Source organism: Anser anser (genome assembly GCF_964211835.1).
Source record: "Anser anser genome assembly, chromosome: Z".
Classification (NCBI taxonomy): domain Eukaryota; kingdom Metazoa; phylum Chordata; class Aves; order Anseriformes; family Anatidae; genus Anser; species Anser anser.
In genome coordinates, this window is record NC_139723.1 from 51,489,884 (window position 1) to 51,510,430 (window position 20,547).

The following is a 20,547-nucleotide window of genomic DNA, read 5'->3' on the forward strand; positions in this document are numbered from 1 at the left end:
GCGAGTCTTTGGGAAGAAAAAGCATTGAGCCTGAGGGAGCGAATATTACTCCTCGTGGATGCCTTGCATGAACAGAAGCAAAGGCTGTGCATGGACAGAGGCAGGAATTTATTGTTTTGAGCATGGGTTGTGTTTATGCCAGAAGGAAGGTCTTAATGCTTTGGCTGGATGGCGAACCACATTTGTAGAGGCAATCTCCAGAGACACACATTGAGCTAGCGGTCACATCCCCTACCAGGATGATAAGGACAGATAATAGGACAAAACTGAGCATAGTAGGCTTTGTGCAGTCTGAGCACATTTGGCTCCTTCATCTCAAGTGACTGAGAAACTTTGTCACCCAGAACAGCACAATCAATACTTATGCATACAAAGAGCATACCTGTGACCAGTCAGAGAGAAGCCATTCATTGGGACAGTCCTCATTTTTGCAGGCTTGTTGGGTAACTGGCTTTGGCATGGAGCAGAAAGTTTCTGGCAGCTCTAACAAGCTTCCATCTGCCAGGCGCTGCTTGCAAAGTATATCTCGCTTCTGGACACCACCTCCACATGTCTGTGAACACTGTGGGAGATGAGAGTCAGTCAGCTTGCATCACACTTGCACCATGGCAAATGAGGGCAAAAATTACTTGTGAATTTGGGTAGAAATCAATGTCTAGTTTCAGCCAAGAAGAAAATATAACAACAACAACAACAAAAAAAAAAACAGAGATGTCACAGCAGACTTTGAAAAATGAAAATATTTTGGGAAGTAGAAGCAACATATTTTGATAATAATCCAAAAAAAAAAAAAAAAAGCCACCAAATTTGCTTCAGCATTTCTGAAACATTTTGTTTTCAGAAATTTATACAAAAGACATGGAAGCAACAACTTAGAATTACAGTACGGAGGTTGAAAAGCTGTCCTTTCCTATACCCCACAACTGGAAAATGAGGCACTTGCACACAATTTGGAGGATTTAGGTTTAAGTGTCTGCCTGAGCTTTGTGCTACTGGCAGTGTCAGACAGTATGGAAAAGTCTTCACCAGCAGAAACTGATTCAAGAACTTCATTTACAGGATAGTATTATGCATATTAGATAACAGTAGCTATGATGTAAATATTTATCCAAATTCAGCTTATTAATAAAGAGTTTCTATTAGTGAGAAAAATGGTGGAAATTTGAGTGTGGTAAATAAGAATTTCTCCAGTTGATTGCTTTGCCTTTTCTTCCTTTTGTAATTTTCATATTTCTCTTTTCTGAGCTGCATGAGGTCTACTCCTACTGCATTTCAAAACTTAACTGTTCAGTCTTGAATTCCTGTCCTTCAAGACTTCTTGCAGTATGGCATTCCACTGATTTTTAACTCATGTGAAAGCTGTATAACAGCTGCAATCTGCTGTTGGTCTCAACAATTGGTTTATAAGGTTAGTATAATAACCCATTAAACAACCTTCAGTATTTATGGCTTTCATGACAGCAGTGTGTGCTCTTTCCAAAAGGTAAGGAGGAAGGTTTATTTGAGTCAAACTAAAACTGGCTGATTAATATCCAGACAGCCCACCTCCCCTCTCTCTTTAATGTAAATATTCCTCTCTGTATCTATTTTCTACCCATGCAGGGCACGAAATTTTGAACAAGCAGATGCAGTCTCCTGCATTATTTTTAATTTTTTTTTTATTTTTGGGAAGGTTGGTGTCTCTGCCCTATTTCTGAGATCTTTTTGTGGTGGCTGATAGGTGGCTCCCAATTCTTCTGCTTAGTCCAGACAGTTCAATTCCATTTCTCTCTTCACCTAGTAAAGGAGAAGGGTGAGGTTGTGCTATGCTGAAGTTACCAGGAATTGCTTATAGTTTGCAACAAGGAATTATGTCTGAGAAGTAGTAAACCACATGACGAAATATTAAAATATATACTAAGGCAGTTAAAAAGAAAATTATTTATAAAATCTTGGAGACATGAAAGGCCCTTCTCTCTTAGAGAGAGATATGCATAAACTTTAATGTGAGCCTCATTTTTTAGGATATACATTTTTCTTGAAAGATAGAATGGAAGTGCAGACTTGAACACTGTAAAGAAAGATGTATTTATGTTTGGTTTGGTTTGCTCTCTAATGAGTAAAAGTAGTTTTTGTCCCAATTAGAATGTTATGAAGCTCAAAAGCTTCCAAAAAATTAAGCAAGTAAAACAATACTTTAGTTTTCAGCAAAAGAAAACATTTATCAGCCTTTCATTTGAGAACAATTCATTCCTGAGGAGAGAGTAAATCAAGAAAAATATGATTAAAAGTATTATTTCAAGATTGCCTAAGGACTGCAGTCATATACCAGAGCCAAAATGAATTAGGCACTGTATAAACACAACAAAAGCATGTTCCTGCTGTCAGTCAAACAAATCCCAGGAAGTCTCTCATCATGACCAGATAAAAGTAAGACAAAACAGATCTTTTCTTGCTTCTTGCCCTTCAGTCACTCACACAGCTTTGTTTTATGAAAAATAACTCGCTACTCAGTGTCAAATGCTATCGACAAATGCCAGAGAAAGCCAAACACAGTAACAAGATTCCTCCTTGTCCGCAGGAACACTTTTCTAGTATACTGTATTACTGCACCGGAGCTGTGCCTGCACCTGTCCTTCACCCCTGGAAGCATTTCACTGGTCTGGGATCTCTGCTGACTTTTCTCCAGTGGAACCTTCCAGCTCCCACATTATTCGAAGAAAGGGGGTAGACCAATGGCAGCAAAGTTCACTTGGATTTACAGACAATATGAAGCAATAATTCTGAGAGGAATTATTTTTACACACATTTAGACACATCTTATTTAGACACAACCCATCTGAATAATATGCTTGCTGTCTCTGTGTTCAGAAAGGTCTCACAACTCTGTTACAACACAGAACTGTGCTTGTGTCACAGGCAGGAGAGATGTGCCATGGTTTCACCTCACCCACCCATGCATGCAAAGTGTTTGCACTGTGTCTCCTGACATTCCTGCCTCCCACAGCTCCTGAGCAGAGCCAGTTCCTATATCCCTCAGCACCCCTTTAGAGGGGATCTAGGGCTTTGTGAGAGTACTGACTTAAAGAGATGCATCTCCCCACATTGCTACCTAATTATGCCTGGCTCAGCAATTAGCTTAAGGAAACATAGGGCAAGACTGATACTAAAGAAGACAATCCATACACCTAATTCTGCCATTTACTCATTCCTGTTTTTTTGTTTTGTTTTGTTTTGTTGTTGTTATTGTCTTTTTTTTTTTTTCTGCTTTTCACATATGCTGGCATAGGTATTTGAGCACTTGCACAGTGAGCCAGAGTACAAAATTAATCTAGGCTAAACCTAATTACTCTTCAGGCTAGCTTTAACCAGGATGATTGTGTGACTGCACAGCACCTCTGGAGATTCAAGGGAATGGGTGCAACAAATAAGGGCAAGAAAGAGCTCTCCACAGCAGCTATTGACTCCTCTGGTAGAAGTGCTGGCAAATGCCGTCCTAAACTGCTGGTGGTACTGTGGCCTTGGCTTCTTCTACTGCAGTCATCACTTTGATCTCTTCTGCTCTTACAAAAATCTGCAAACAATAATTAACACAAAGGATTGATGGTCCCCACTGAAAGCAGAGAGGGAAAGCCAACCATCTCTCTGCCTCAGCACATGCTTAAGAGCATCCACGCACATGCATATACTGCACAGGATTCAGGCAAAAACACCAATTTCATTGTTTGGGAGTCAGGGAGGCTGGTCCTTTCTCAAACTTGTGGAAAGAAGTTTCCACTTGTGGAAAGAAGTAAGTAGTAAGTATCACTTACTCAGTAATAAAACAAAGAAGGACAAAGATTTATTAATGGATGTCTCCTATTTGAGGTCTGCAGAGTCGATATTTATAGTGGCTTGTAAAAATGAAAGCCTATATCCATATTCCTCCAGAAACACACTACTGAAAACATGATGAACATCCTAATGGATTTAGCTAAGGAATAGAACTGTTTAAAAAAAAAATAGCCTTGAATCTGCAAAAAGTTATTTCAAAAAATTGCTTGGAGTGTTACAACACTGATAATTATCCTGTGTTTATCTGCCAGGAACACTGGGTCTTTTAAAGGCATTTAATTCAGAGAATCCTCCCTTAACATGCATAAAGAGCCTTAGAAAAGAAAATGCTGTGCATTGCAATTTTGTTTGTTTGTTTGTTTGCTTAAAATTATTTTGAGAGAGTGCTTGGAAAAGCATGATGAACTTCATAGATGAAACCAAAGAAATGGCTTCAAATGGTGCCATGTGGGGTGCAGATGTTGCCCTCCACTGCCTGCGAAGCTTTACAGGCACCTTCCTCCATGGTCCTCTGTCTCTCCACAGGTGGGAACACCTCTCAGGGTCTCAGGGTGATGTGGAGACATCCGTAAGGTCTGTAGGTTTGTCTTCCCAGAAGCCTCCTGCAGGATTTGGGCTGCTGGGTACTCCCTCCTAAAACAATGTGCAGCCATGCTGGCTACTCTCTGACTTGGCAGCCCTGCTGTGTGGCTGGAGCTCGCCTCCAGATGAAGTCTCAGCTACCAACATCCCATCCAGATGGTCTCTTCCCTTGCACATCCCAGGAGTCAACCAGTGGTAATAATGACAAAGTGCAATGCACTGGCCTCTGGATGCAGGTTTTCACATGGAGGTCATCCACAGGAAACCTGTGTGAGACAGAACTGCCAGGCCTGGCCTTGCTACAGGGTGGACCTCTTATGTACACAGGTTGGTGGTGTAAAGAAGGAAGACAGACATCTTTAAAAAATGAGAGGATGGAAATTAATTTTAGTGGATTAGTTTATTTTTTCTTGCACTATACTGTTCTCAAGAGAGGCAGATGACTACATGCAGAGAAGTGCATTGTTTATGTCATTTTCTCCTGGTAAAAGGGAGTCACAAGAACTATTCAGTGGCCACATAATGAGGAGCTGAATATACAGCTGTCCTTCCTGCAAAGTGTAGAGGACCTTAGTTAATCCACAGCAATGAAATGCAGCACACATCCTCTGTCTCCACCTAGTCCAGAGAAGGCAGCAGTTAACACAAGAGGTGCAACCTGGACAGTCTTATTTAATTCCTGATTCCTGTTAAAGCCTTTACACTTAATTGAGTGCCATCCTCCCTAAGATCTGTTTCATCTTTCAACAAGATTGAGAGCCTCTGTGCAGATATAAAAAATGCCTAAAACATTACTTTAGACAGGCAAAAATGTGTGTGATTACACTGTTGAGGAAGACATTGAGTATCATATAATGAATGTCTCTTCTGACTGTTCAAATAAAGTTGCAGAAAATTGCTCTCTGTAGGGACTATGGCCAATTATAGGCTTTTTAACTAGCACAGGCACATCTTATAGCATATGCTAACTTTATTATAGTATGTGTTAGTAAAAAGCTATTTACCAATATAGCATTCATGTGTGGATACAGCCTAGCAACACTGAAAAGTACAACTAAGCAAATATGTGTATGTGAATATCAGTAGACAAATTAATGTTAAAGCAAGAAATATAACTCAATTGTTTTAAACAAAGGACTAATGCCATAGGCTAGTTATCTAGTTTTGTCAGAACATCAGGCTGGCATAAATTTTGGTTACTGGGAAGGCTGCCCAAATCCAGAGGTCTCCCATGAAGTATGGCTTCACAGATTTAACAGCTTCATTAGGTAAGTACATTAACATCTCCTTGGCTGTTAAGTCAAAGGCAGATTTTATAGATGGATACTGGGAGTTATATGTAAGCACAGTGCCAACTGCTCATGGCTTTTTGATAACATGGAATGAATCCTTACACCCAGCAGAACTGAAGGTTTAAATAGACATTTTGCTTGCACCTCCACTGTACAGTGAATTTTCCCATTCCTCTCAACAGCCCAACAGTATAATTTCTTCCTTCTGCAGTATCATATCCAACATAAACACCTTTAAGTCTTTTGAATTGTGTGTTTTCATTTGCAACCAGATGGCAGCAAATAAACTTATTTCAGGTAGCCTACCAAAGACAGAAAGCCTTGTACAGATCCACTGAGTAGACTGAAATTTTCAATATTAGTGTAAAAAGGCATGCATTTCGTGAAGTACCTCACACTTATTTGTGACTTTGAAGGATGAGGAGTGTTTCTTGCCCTAAACTAAATTCTTATTTGAGAATAGAAGGAATACCCATCATGCTCCAGAGATCCTCTCCTCCCTGATTGTTGTAGCTTTGTATTCCTAGAAACCTAGAAATTCACTGCTAACTGGAATCCACTGACTCCACCTGACGATCACATTACAGATCTTTTTGTTTGGAACCTATGGTCAGCCATTAAAAGTTTTCAGTAATCTTGCATTAGAAATAGCAATGGCCATTATTTGCCTCTGAAAATCCTGATTCATTTTCATTAAGGAGCAAAAAGCCACAGTTTTTCATTTTTTAATAGCTCATTAGAATGATTAATGAATCCTCTTAATAGGTTAACTCAAAACAATCCACTGATCATGCATGTAATGACTATTTTAATAATCATAAGATGAGATTAACTCATACATTCTTACCTCTTGCCATTCTGTAGGATACCAGGAGGGTGGGCAGTCAAAGCGATTACAGGCTTGCACGAGGGATGGCTTAGGTTTATGGCACAATTCATCTGCCAAGATCACGGTCTCGTTAGTTTCTCTTGATAATAGGTGAGAACAGAAGACATCTCGTGTCTGCAATCCAACCCCACAGGTAAGACTGCAGGTGCTCCATTTCCCAATCTCCCATCTGTGAAGGGGTCAGGAGAGAAAACCTTAAGCACAATATGAAGTAACCTTAATCCCTCTCTTTTCAAAATGACGGAGTGAAGAAGCAGTAAATGAAAGGGATTTCTCCTTTTCTGACCAAAGTGACCCTTCTTGTAGCTGCAGGATGAGGTTAAGAAGAGTATTAACTGTTCGTCTGCATTTTTGGTTCTTGTTAGAAGCTCTTGGGCTTCAGGTCTCTTGAACTCCTGCAATATCGTAAGAACAAGTTTTGTGTTCTACATTAAAAGTTTTTGATGGGCAGGAGCCTAGATAATGTATTTCAAGACTGAATGGACTTCATTAGCTGGTTCTGTTCTGTCTTTAACCAAAAGAAAGAAAGCTAGTAACAATATTCATCAGAGGAATACATCGATGAATTCCTGAGTAGGAATTTCTTCCAGAAGATCCAGGGGAGTTCCTGGGGTTCCTGGCAGGCTTTTCCTTGTTGTTGAGTAGGGTGTGCTATGGCCTTGAAAGATGTAACAGGAGAGCAGAAAGACCCTCTTTACCGTCTGGGTAAACAACTACTACTGACCCAACCTTTCTCTGTGCTAGCTGTGTAAATTCTGAATCAACAGGATTTTTCATGGTTCATTTTCAGTGTTTATCACGTGAAAACCAGATTTCTGGTGTTTGTTGTACCGAAAACACCCTCTAATTCTGTCAGCAATACACAGAAAATTGCTTAAAATGTCAAGTCTCACTCTTGTACTCTACTAGAAGGCAATTCAGAGATATACAGAAACACATATACAAAGAAGTCTTGTATTCAGAGTGAGAATATAAGAGAATAGTCTTCCCATCCACTTCAGACAAAACACTAGACTGACATGAGCATACTCCTACATCCAAAATGAAAGTACAAAAGCCAGATACTGACACTTTTTCTAATCCTGAAGAATAGCTTTCTTGCCTGCATGATGTTACTGAAACTGATTGTCAGGGGAGTAAATTAAACATTCAGGACAAGGAAAGATCAGACAACCTGCCCTTGTAGAAAGCAAAGCCAGGCAGAAACTAAAAGGAGTGATGATGATGAAAGACACCCTCTGGCTCCAACAGGACCGAGGCAGACAATGAAGGAAAGTTATGAAACATGTCAGCAACAAGAAGCAGAATTTATGAAGGAGCTATGGGGAAAAACTCTGATAGTTTAGGATTAGCAGTCAATGGAAACAGCTCAGCATGTTTAAAATGCACCGTGTTAGTAAACATTTCATGGAAAAAAAAACATCATCATACCCTCACAGAACTATTCTAACTTCTCTTTTTATTTTATAAAGTTGTGCTGTGTATTTGTTCCCTCTCTCTCAATAATATCCATAAACAAATTTAAAAGATTGTAGGTAAGAAATATATTTTCCTCAGTAGATGATAATGCAAAGGCCAAAAATGCCACTCTGCTCCCCTTCTGTGCCCCATCTGCTGATTACTTTGTCTGATTTTATAGTAGGACAGGATTTGCCCTGAGCATCACTGTATGCAATATTAATGACACTCTAGTTTGCTTTTAGACTACAGCCTTGGTAGTGAAATCTACCTCCTCTTCCCTAAATGCCACAGCTCTATTCTGCATTTTGCCATTAACAACCAGAAAAATGTGTTTAACCCTTTCTAAAAATTGATACACCCTGCATAGCGAGGAAGAAGTTGTTATGGCCACTTTCCAGTCTGTAATACACTGAAGGCCACTTAAGTCTGATACCGGGAGCTATTTAGCAGTGGAAAAGGAGTGACATCTGGCAGCCAGCTAAACTAATCTGGAGTATGTTCTCCATATGAATGATCTTGGGGGATAGGTCTTCCCAGATTTTCCCATAAAATTGTCAGTCAGAATTAATGTGGATATCAGCTACCCTTCAGTTTTTGGCATGATCTAAACGGAGATGTTTGAGTAGGTGCTGAAAAGAAGGCATTTTCTTATTTCAGAATCTATTTTCATACATGGTTAGTTGCCAAAGTTGCTTTTATTCAAGTGATGGTAATAGCTGTTGCCTCCAGCAACTCATTGTTTGTTATTGGTATAAGAGCACAATGTTTCTGTTGGCAGTTCACATCTCAGTGGCCAGCAGGCCACATAAACTCTTTGGAGATCTTGGCTTCTGCAGAAGAGGGTGACTGTTTCTTCTTCCAGAAAGCAATGTTGCATTTCAATAAAGAGAAGGGATTTTTTTTCCTAATGTTTGAATTTTCTGTTGCAGGTTGCATCTGTTGCCATACCCATAATATAATTTTATTCACAATTCCTTCCAGCTGCTCTAAACAGGAGAGTTCTCAGAGGTGCTCAGGAAATATGAGGTCAAATTCTCTCTTACCCTTGTGTTTTCATTGACTTTTTGGGCTTTCATAGATACAAAGCAAAGAATGTAGAATAGAGTAGGGATATGCAAAGTAGAGTAGGGATATGCAAGTAACCAAAATCACAGATGATATAGATGATTGGCAGAATTTCACAGTCCTACACAAATAGAGAGATCAGTGATAACCTTATTGAATAGAATCACAGGACTGTAGGATTATTTTATAATAGCTAAAGGTGATTGTACCACTTTGTAAAATAGGTAGGAGAGTACTACTACAAGTAGTTTATAACCTATCTTTCTTCTGTTGGAGATAGTAATTCTTCTTATTTTTTATTTTTTTTAGTACTGTCTTGCTGCAGTAATACAGTTTTAGCCTTACTGTAGAGTGTTATGAAATGTGAGCTCAAATAATCCGTTTCTCATTTCATATGGTCTTTATTTGCACATTCCTCTGTCTTTTTATTTATTTATTTATTTACATTTTTGATGATTTGGCCACACCGAACTGACTTTTCCAATTAGTATGACTTGCAAAAAAAAAAATAAAAAAATAAATTTAAAGGAGAAGAATGGCATGATATCCTGCATGCAACTGATAATGCCAGAATTAAAATTCAAGTAGGATAATCTTACACTTAAAAAGGTAAATTAGGTAGTTACAGGATCAAGCTAAGGAAAGCTCACACAATTGGGTTTGGCATCTTTGTACGCTGACTGTGGTTGTTGTTATGGGGTAGACTTCAGGAAAAATTTGCATTCTTGCTAGTTTATAGTCCAGCTGAAGTCATTGGTTTGGTACTTCCTGTATTGCTTACCAAAGCCCATTGAAGAGATTGCATGGGTTTGTTCTGGAATATTCTTTTGATCCCTCCTTCTTTCTCCACCACTAGTGCCCAAACCTATATGAATATGTAGCAACAGAGAAGCAGTAGCTTTTTAGCCTTTTTCACAGCAGAACTTCAGCATATCTGTCCCCCCAAGCCCCTGGCTTGTCCTAGCTCTAGGTCTATGATTTCATCACTTTTCTGTTTCCATCTCCTAAATGCCTAAATAGCAGTTATGTATTTAAGCACAACCTAGTCTTTAAAATATTTCAATTGTTGTATTTCATTAAAAAAACAAACAACGGAATTCAAAAGGTAAAAGGAAAGTGTAGTGAGCAGAGGAAGGTCTTAAAACTCAAATTATTTCAGGTATCATCACAAATTCAAAACACTAAACTGATCATAGAAACTTGGCACTTTCCAGATGAACAGTCTCCTGCTTCTTGCAGACTGTTGCGATGCCTCAGTATTTTTTAATTTTTATTTATTTTTATTTTTTTTTTTAGAATTGGTGATTTGGGCACATACATTTGTCTGAATGAACTAGTGAACCTGATTTAATTGCTCAAAGCAGTGGTTTTCCTTTATTTATTAATTTTTATACACAATGTTATGCGTGTGGTCTAAAACTCAACAGAAGACCGTGAAAAGCCAGACCAACCTGAGCACTAAATTTCTTGCACCTCCAGTAACTATAAAATAACAGAAGTGAATTAATAATGGTCATATTTTAGAAAAAGATAACATCCAGCTAGGAAATATAACAGTCAGTTCATATTATGAATTCTAATTATAATCTGTAATATGTTATTAAATAGTGATTTTATCAATAACTATTGTAATTTTTATAGGTCAAGGAGTAACTGATTTTCTGGAACATACTTATTGAGTGAGTCAGGCTTCTCTGGGCAGTGCTTATGCATGTGCTTAATTTCAGGTAAACATGCACTTTCCACAATTCATCATGCTCAGTATCTTTTAAAACGTGAGCATTTGCAGATCCTTTAAATTAAAGAAAGAGAACAATTGCAAAGCTCCAAATTGCCAAAAAAGGGGCCAATGATCTGAAAATCTATATTTATATCACAACACAATTACTCTTTGCCATCATTGTAAAAATATTAGAGGTGCTTTTAAAAAATAGCTAATAATGCCATTTTCTTATAAAGAAAATTCTTTCAACATACTTAACAGAAATATTGCCTGCAAATGATAAATTCAACTTTAACACATTATACTTCAAGGAGTTTCAAGTTTTGTGAGGGCTCACATATTCAATAGAACATAGCCTGGACACTTGAACCCAATGTCAAACTGTTTAAAGGGAAAACAAAAAAGCCCCTAACACTTAACATGAGCGTGAGCTTCTAAATAGTGCTATCCAACTAATTTTATTTATAAATGAACTTTCTCTCTTTCTTGTGACAAGACAAAAAGTAGCAATGCTATATTGTGGCTAAGCAGTTTGGGTGAAGAACCGAGGGACTGCGTGAACAGAACCTTTCTCCTGGCTCTTCACCGGACTCCAGAGGTGACTGAGACCAGCACTGCTGAGACACAGGCTAGCCTGTGAGTTTGTGAATAACCCCTCTGAGTACAATGAGAACACTCAAGTGCTGGGCTTCATGCTCTTCTCCCACATTTCCCAACTTCAGATTTGCAAAGGCGTAACAATACTTTCTTTTCTCTTGGGTTTCATCCATGCTGTCTGCTTAGTCTGTAGTTTTGCAGCAGGGATGATCTCTTTCTCTGTCTTTATCTACTGCCTAGCACAATGGGACTCCCAGCTAGACAGGAGCCCCTAGGCATTAGTGTGTTGCAAATAACAACAGGGACAATAATGTACTGGTGCCTCAGTTTTGAAACTTCCTTCTCTTTTCTACAGAAACTGGACCCCACATAATAATTCTGCTAGCTAGCTAGACCAGAAAATGACACCAGTTATTAACCAGCTACTCATGGCAGGAGAGGCTGCTAGAATCAGAGCAGCTGCCCCTGTGCAGCCATTACCTTTCAGAACAAAACACTCTTGCACCCCCATAGTCAGCCTGGAAAAAGTAAACGATGTAGGCAGAACTTAAAAATATATATATAAGCTTGAACCAAAGCATCCCTGTGGAGAGAATGGCTTTGGATCAGTCCCTGTATGCATGGTATATATGGTAAAAACAAAGCATTCTAAGCTGTTAGGTGTTATAAATGAAGGACATTTTCTAGAGATACACAATGTTCGTCCTGACAGAATCCCTTTAAGCACTGCCAAGAAAATTGAATACTGCACAGGAGAAGTAAATACCCTTCTACACAAAGACCTCACAAACTAGTTCTGAAAAAATGAAATTGTTGTCATTTTTATGTGGTTAAACCATATGAAAGTGATACAAAAGAACTCTTTTTTTTTTTTTTTCTTTCTAAAATAAACATTCATCAGTGAGGAGAGAAGTTTGCCTGGAAGCATCTTACTTAACATCTGACACCTGCCTGCATAGAAACATTACTCAGTGCACAAGGGAGTGGTAGCAGCTGTGTATATGCACATGCAATGGACTAAATCACATACTACATTAATATTGGCTGCCTCCTGTCCTCAGCCTGTGCATCCTGCATGGGATGCTGCATAGTGAGAAGAAGTCTAATGGGAGCACATACTTCTCCCTTTCTTTTCTGTTATTGATCTGGAGCTGTGTTTGTGACACATCTTCCTATTTTATTAGTGAGAAAAGCTTTCATGAGAATTCTTTAGCAGATTTTTCTTGGGTTGAGTAAGTATCTTCAGTGTCAGGTCTTAAATACCATTCAGAATGTGATCTTCAACTTTGGGCAGCAGAGAGAATTAGTGTTAATCCTGGATGGGAATCATTGTTTCCTGTGAGGCTACAGGACTAAGATGAGGACTCCAAGGTGAGTTCCTGGCTTTATAATCGAACTAGTTTCAAAGAAAGGGGCATAAAAAGTAATGATTTAAATACAACTAATTTTCCATTCAGCTGTTAAATTATTCACTGTAAAATCAGACTCCTTTGAAGTGAAGTGTGAGAGCTAAGAATGGATGGTAAAACATTGAGTCGTGTCTCTAGGATGTAATCTCCCTACTTCCATGACTCAGTCTGTGTTAGAGATTAGAGAAAACATTAGAAATACATGAAAAGTATGCATATATCTCAGAGGAAAAGTGAGATGTAACTAATATTTGAAAAAGTTGATACTTTATTAAGAAATAAAACTTAAAAGGCAAAGTTATTTTTAATTAAGAGTAGCAACAGAGAAATAAGTCATACTTAGTTGTTGTCCAGTGCTAGTCCGACAAAATTTTACAGCCTGATTTTCAGTATTTCTAATGTGACAAGGGAGCAGAACTGCTCTGTGCAACAGGCAGGGTAAGATTCAGGGGGCTGCTGTGCACAAGGAAGAGTAAGGATCTTTTCTTCAAAAAACATCTTCCTTGCAAGTGAAGGTAATCCATTAAAAGAGAAGCCTATGCAGCCAACACATGCATGCAGATCAAAGGCTCAATGAGAGTGTTCTGGGAGATGACAGAAGTGGCCTGCATTCACTCTCTAGGCTTCTTGGTATCAGTGAATATTGCAGCTCATTATAGCTGAAAGTGGCAGAGAGCCAATATTTATATAACAGAGCCAAATGGAGGAAAATACAGGAGGAACTCAGAGGTCAAAGAAGAACAGAGGGTAAATGGAATATGCAACAACTCTACAAATGGCAATTTTGGTTGCTGGAGTAACTTTCTGACATACTTCAAGCAATATATGGTTCCTTACAGCAAATAACTCTTGCTGCTCCTTGAACTGAAGGCAGAGTTCATCAACCATTAGATCAGGTCAGAAAAGAAGGTTTGTGTTTTTATGCCAACATTTTGAACAGTCAGAGGTTGTCCAGTGGGTCTTTCGAGGGACTACAGCAGATGCAGAATGCATATGGGGCAACATGAATGGCAACTTCAGGTAAGTGAATCTGTTTGGCAGAGAACTGTTTTGAGAGATTAGCAGGCATACTGAATACAGAAATGTATCTCACAGAAGAATTTTACGTTGTGTGATAATTGAGACAGAGATAAATGGTAGCAATGGCTGTGTTTGATATAGGTGCACAGACCAGATTAGGCATGATAAACAAATGAGTTGTTTTTTGGCTCAAGTTTAGACTTGGGCTAATGCTCAAAGCATCAACTTCTTAACAAGGATGTTGTTAAGATAGTAAACAGTTGTGAAGCAGAGTATGTAGTGTAAAGGTGGAAATCCTGTTAAGAGGTAATACAGGAAGGTTTGAGGAATAAGACAGAAAGTGCACAAATTGTACTTGTTGTAATGGCAGATGGCAGGCCATGAATGCGGACTGCAGGGTGGAACACGTATTTTGGAAACTACAGTGGAGCAGGATAATATCCCTTGCCCTAAACCTACACCAAAGTAATGCAAAAACACAAGAACCACTAATTTGTCAAATATATTGTACCTACCAGTTTATGAAGTCCTCTCACACACTTCTTCTCTGAAGAAGTAGAGGGAGAGTTTAAATTCAAACCCTGCTACCCAGACCAGAGCTGCTTTATGTCCAAGGCTCCCTGTCTCTGTTCACACTGGTGCACTCCATGCTTGGCTTTGTCTTGTAAGCCAACACCTTTTCATAAGCCTAAGTTTATGCCATATGGAAAATGTTAAAAAACAGCTGTTCTTGAAGAAGAAATCAACAAGCTTGCAGATACCAGAAGACAAAGAAAGAAAAAGCTCAGCAGGTGAGAAGGATGGGCAATGAACTGATCATTTGTAATCTGTAATGTATCTAAAATGAAGCATTTTGAAAATGAGATTGTTGGAAATACATGTAAATGGCTTGGAAAGAATATACAAGAAACCTGACTTGCCTATCTGTAAGATCAACATTCATGAACATGTGGTTTTGTTCCACTGAGCAATAAGACTCTCCTCAAGTCCAAAGATTCCTTTCCTGAAATGATCAGTCCAGGAAAGAAGAGAAGGAGATGTCACTAGACTGAATGGACAAAGAAAGCAGATTCATGAATGAGGCAGTGTTCAGACAACAGTGAGTGGGCTTAAGTAATTCTCTAACAAGTCCAAGTTTTGTGAGCAGTACGGCCACAGAAACAGCAGATAACATGAGCTTCTTGCTGACCTGGCTGGCAGTATTACAGGGATAATATTTTTGTTAGGATGAACTGTTCTTGAACTATTCCACCAGTGCAAAAGGTACAAACAGGCTGTCTTTCAAAATCAGGCATACGTCTCTCTCTCTCTCTCTCAGCAGGAGAAGGGGAGAATGTATGTATATAGTTATGGTACTGTGGCTGAACTTGAGAAACTCCCAATGCCTGCTTATGTTTGAGTGTTTTTTCTTTGCAGTTCTTTTTGCAACACCCAATTTTTGCAACAGTTAGGCAATGCAAGAATCTTCTTCCAAGGGCACATCCAGACCCAATATTGTTTCTTTAACTTCCCCTTTGAGACCCTGATGCTTGCACTGATAATCTATTTAGTAACTTACTCATTTTTCTGCAATAAAAAATGGAGCTCCTCACGCAGAGTGAGAATGTTCTAAACTCATTTGACAACGAAATGAAACAGACATAGTTAAGTTTTTAGATTCATGGGAGAATCTACCAAGATTTGAGTCTAACCCAAAAATACATGAAAGGAAAGGTTATGGTTTTATTTAAAATGATGGTGTCAGAGAGGTTACTACGTATAAAATCAAATTTCTAATAAAACACTTTGTATCTCGACTCAATTAGCTGTAACAGTACTGATCTGTGGGCACAATGCAGGGTCTATAGAATAGCAGTTTAGCACACTTCTCCCCTAACTTTCTCTGAATGAGAAACTGTTTCTTAGATCTTGGAGAAAATCTTAGCTTTAGACAGTACAGTCTGCTTCCTCATGGGAAGAGGAATAAACTTGTCTGACATATAAGAACAACTTTGTTTAGATCAGGAGCTGTGACAGTGTGACTACTATAAATGGTTGTAGCAGGTTGTAGTGGGGTGGGGGTCTGTACATGCTCTTATGCAACAAGTGATAGAACAAGAGAAAATAGCCTCAAGTTGCACCAGGGGAGGTTTAAGTTGGGTATTAGGAAAAATTTATTCTCTGAAAGGGTTGTGCGGCATTGGAACAGGCTGCCCAGTGAAGTAGTTGACTCACCATCCCTGGAGGTCTTCAGAAGATTTGTAGATGTAGCTTAAGGACATGGTCTCGTGGTAGACTTGGCAGTGCTAGGTTAATGGTTGGACTTAATGATCTTAGATGTCTTTTCCAACCTAAATGATTCCATGATTCTATGATTCTCATTAAATTAAAAACAAAAATGAATCCTCTGTCCAATATAGTTAAAACAATACAAATCTGTGGATAAGCTGGGTAGTAATTAAATACATTGCCATTCACCTCTCTATAAGTGCTTCATATTGTTCCCAGGACTGTGAATGAGTAAGCTCTACGAACAGCTGGTGACATTGTGAAATAAGTCAACTTAGCTACATTTCTAATGAGTAATTGCACACCACAAACTCCTCTGTCAGTGAGATTTTGAATGCTTAACAACGTTAGCAGAGAGACTAGGAAGTTATCAGGAATCGATCACTTAATTGAAGATGGAAATTTTAATGGTCAGAAATAGAACAGCTTACTCTGCTACTGTAGATATGACATACCTACTTGGCAGATTCAGCACACTTTGTTTAATCAGTCTCACTCCTTCTATAGGTAGTTAATTCACTTCAAATCAAACTGTAAATGAAAACACCTCCTCGATTTATTTCAAGTATGAATCTTTACTGATGTGTACGTATTGTACCGAATTGTACAGTACATTTTCAGCAGTTAAGGCCACATTTTTATGCTTCTTTTATACACCTCATCTTCTCATCATTCAATTTTTATTAGTTAAAAAGTATTGGGCATTCCTTTTAAACTGATACAATAAGTTACTTCAACAGTACTGTAAATGGAAGATATAATGGTTGTTTTCTTTTCCTCCTTTTTTAAAAGAAAGTGATGATGCATAGTAAAACAATCCATTTATAAGCCCCTGTAGCTAATCTCACAGGATAATGCTACTGTGAAGAAATTAATCCTGCCACAAAACTTTTGACCTATCACTGAATTTGGCTCAAGAACAAAGGCATGCTCTTCAGCATTATTCTTGGGAAAACTTTCTCTCTAGAGTGAAATCCTGCCACTGAGGCAGTGAATTAATACTCTCAAGAAAATTAAGAATACATACAGAACAAGCTAAGAATTAGAATTTAATATCTGAAATGCAGAAGTAAGAGCATATTTGTTCAAAATATTGAAAAAAATCAAGTGGTAGCAAATATTAAGTTTTAGTTTATACACACATTAGAGAAGAGAAAGGTGCAGAGAGGTGGACTGCATTAAGGTGACTACAATCAGAAAACTAAGTGCCAGGAAAAAAAAAGGAGGAAAAACAGTCCACAGTAGAACTCAGTCCCTACCACAGCTTTAAGCTCACAGTTATCACAAACCAGGCTATGAAAAGCCTGTGGTAGGCCATCATCAAATTCTGTTTCAACTTAAGGATGTACCAGTACCAGCTTGGCAAACCCATAACCCCAAGCTTTGTGTAGAAGAAAATCATCTACGTAGCTATACAGGACACTAAATAAGAAGTGTGGTCTATAATTGTTTGAAGTAAGAAGAAAATATGGAATGTTACTAAAAATGTATTTACAGTTGCACTCTAATGTTTTATGAGCTAAAATGGAGGAAAACGTCTATGAATGAAATCCTGTCTAATGAATGGACTCTTATATTATCAGAAAATTAAATGGCTGAGGAAAAATGGCCTGAAACTTTAAACTGGATTTAAAGACGGTGACTGAGATGGAGACTCCAGAGCTAACCACTGATCCTAGCAACCTGAAAGCTGCCCCAATCTTCATGTTTAAATGTGCTGAAGAGGTGCTGAAAAGTAGCACTCCCTATGGATCCACTTGGTGACTCCATTGCAACTGCTGTTGAGAGAGAAATAGCAAGGAATATGCAGTTACTTCTCCACTGTCAACATATCCAGCAAGAACAGGGAAGAGTGGGCTGTCAGGCACATCTTGGACAATCTCTTAACAACTGAAAGTATCAAGTGAGAGATTAAAAACAGGAGGGAGAGAAAAAGAAATGCTTTTAGGTCACATTAATACCTTTTAAATCTGGGGAAGTATTGCAGTAGTGTAGGTGTAGTAGGTGTACAGGTAATGCAAATATAGCATAACAGAGTGATACCTCAGGACAGCAGCCTGTTTAGATGTCTTTGTACAGCACTGTCTTTAGTAAAGAAAACCTAAACAAAAAGTGTGATTGTGATTCTCCCACTGACTCTTTAAGCTGTTTCTTGACCTTACATCTTCAAATAGGGGTGAATCTGTCCAGTCTGGCATCCCGTTACTTATAATATCTGATCCTCCGACCTACTTTGCCAATGGTTCAAGTTGTGGACTGCAGATCCTAGGAGGCTTTCTGGACTACTTCTTAAGAGGCTGTGAAAGACATTCTCAATGCACTTTGGTTCAGGATAGACTTAAATATACTCCACTGGAAAAAAAGGCTGGAGTCTGTTAAAGACTGAAAAAAACACTGAACAAGTCTGGGACAAGGAGAGGATTCAGAATCACAGAATCATTTAGGTAGGAAGAGGCCTCCAAGACCACCCAGTCCAACCTCTGACCTAACACTAACAAGTCCTACACTAAACCATATCACTAAGGGCTACATCTAAACGTCTTTTAAAGACCTCCAGGGATGGCGACTCAACCACTTCCCTGGGCAGTCCATTCCAATGCCTAACAACCCTTTCAGTAAAGAAGTTCTTCCTAACATCCAACCTAAACCTCCCCTGGCGCAACTTTAGCCCATTCCCCCTCGTCCTGTCACCAGGCACGTGGGAGAATAGACCAACCCCCACCTCGCTACAGCCTCCTTTAAGGTACCTGCAGAGTGCAGTAAGGTCTCCCCTGAGCCTCCTCTTCTCCAGGTTAAACAACCCCAGCTCCCCCAGCCGCTCCTCGTGAGACTTGTTCTCCAGACCCCTCACCAGCTTGGTTGCCCTTCTCTGGACATGCTCCAGCACCTCCATGTCCTTCTTGTAGTGAGGGGCCCAAAACTGAACACGGTACTCGAGGTGTGGCCTCAACAGAGCCAAGTAAAGGGGGACAATCACTTCCCTAGACCTGCTGGCCATGTTATTTCTGATACAAGCCAGGATTTTGTTGGGCTTCTTGGCCACCTGAGCACACTGCTGGCTCATATTCATCTGACTATCAACCAGTATTCCCAGGTCCTTCTCTGCCAGGCAGCTTTCCAACCACTCATCTCCCAGCCTGTAGCGCTGCTTGGGGTTGTTGTGCCCCAGGTGCGGGACCCGGCACTTGGCCTTGTTGAACTTCATACGGTTGGCCTCAGCCCATTGCTCCAGCCTATCCAGATCCTCCTGCAGAGCCTTCCCACCCTCAAGCAGATCAACACACACACCTAACTTGGTGCCGTCTGCAAACTTACTGAGGGTGCACTCGATCCCTTCATCCAGATCATCGATAAAGATATTAAAGAAAACTGGCCCCGGTACTGAGCCCTGGGGGACACCACTAGTAACCAGCCTCCTACTAGATTTAAATCCATTCACCACAACTCTTTGGGCCCATCTACCAGCCAATTTTTAACCCAATGAATCGTATGCCAGTCCAAGCCATGAGCAGCCAGTTTCTTCAGGAGAATGCTGTGGGAAATGGTGTCAAAAACCTTAGATGCACCTAGAGTCCTTACTTCTTCAGTTCAAGGAGTTTAGAAAGGATGGGGGTCCACTCTGTACCTCATGACTCAATGGGAGGATCTCCTCAACCTTTAGACATAAACTGTTCACCAAGTTTGGGACTATGTTTGGATCCAGGTGCACCTGGACTGCTCTCTGAGGAGTTTAGAACACAAGGGTGTCCATTCCAAATCTTGTGACTCAAGGGAAGGATCTCCTGACAGTTCGTCTGACCCTGTCCTCGATGCAGTAGATATCCAAGTGTATACCGACATCCTGAATCATGTTGAGTTGCTGTTTTATTTATGATTAAGCTTTGTTAGATCACTATATTATACCAGCAAAATACATTGCTGCTTCTCTCTCACAAGTGAAGTGCACATCATTTCCAACCATGACACTCCCATGTACAGAAGTCACCTTTAATGGACTAGAGAATACTCCAGCCCTTCTACATGTATTGAATTCATTTCAGGTTGTAGATGGGAGCACAGATTGCACTACATCTGACCTACCAGCAACCTGATGCTTCCCATCTCTGAATGCACAGAAAAATATGTTGATTTTTTTCTCCTTTATAGTTTGTCTTCATCTGAGAAACAAAATAGAACAAAGCAGATGGGAAATACTAGTAATTTATTACTTAAGCACACAAGAAAAGCAGATGCAAGGGAAAAAAAGAATAAAAGAAAAAGAAGATAACGTGCAATGAGCTAGCACAACCTAAGTTATTTTGATCCATCAGTCAGGTATCAGAACCACTCAGATGTTTACCAGTCTTCTCTTGCTAAATACAAAGACTTGAAGAAGTTGAGGGAGAGTGCTGGGGTGAAATCTTGTGCTATTCCTAGAACTGTCTGCTT

General features: G+C 39.4%; 1 protein-coding gene across 1 annotated transcript in view; it reads right to left on the reverse strand.

Moving 5' to 3' along the window:
- LOC310889524 (ADAMTS-like protein 1) overlaps nucleotides 1-20,547 on the reverse strand; it is a 204,627-nt gene that overhangs the window by 56,128 nt on the left and 127,952 nt on the right. The window contains exons 16-17 of the mRNA XM_083817104.1: nucleotides 6,535-6,745; nucleotides 383-562 (exon numbers count right to left, since the gene is read on the reverse strand). Coding sequence (XP_083673230.1) covers nucleotides 383-562; nucleotides 6,535-6,745 — 391 coding nt within the window. The remainder of the gene's footprint in view (nucleotides 1-382; nucleotides 563-6,534; nucleotides 6,746-20,547) is intronic.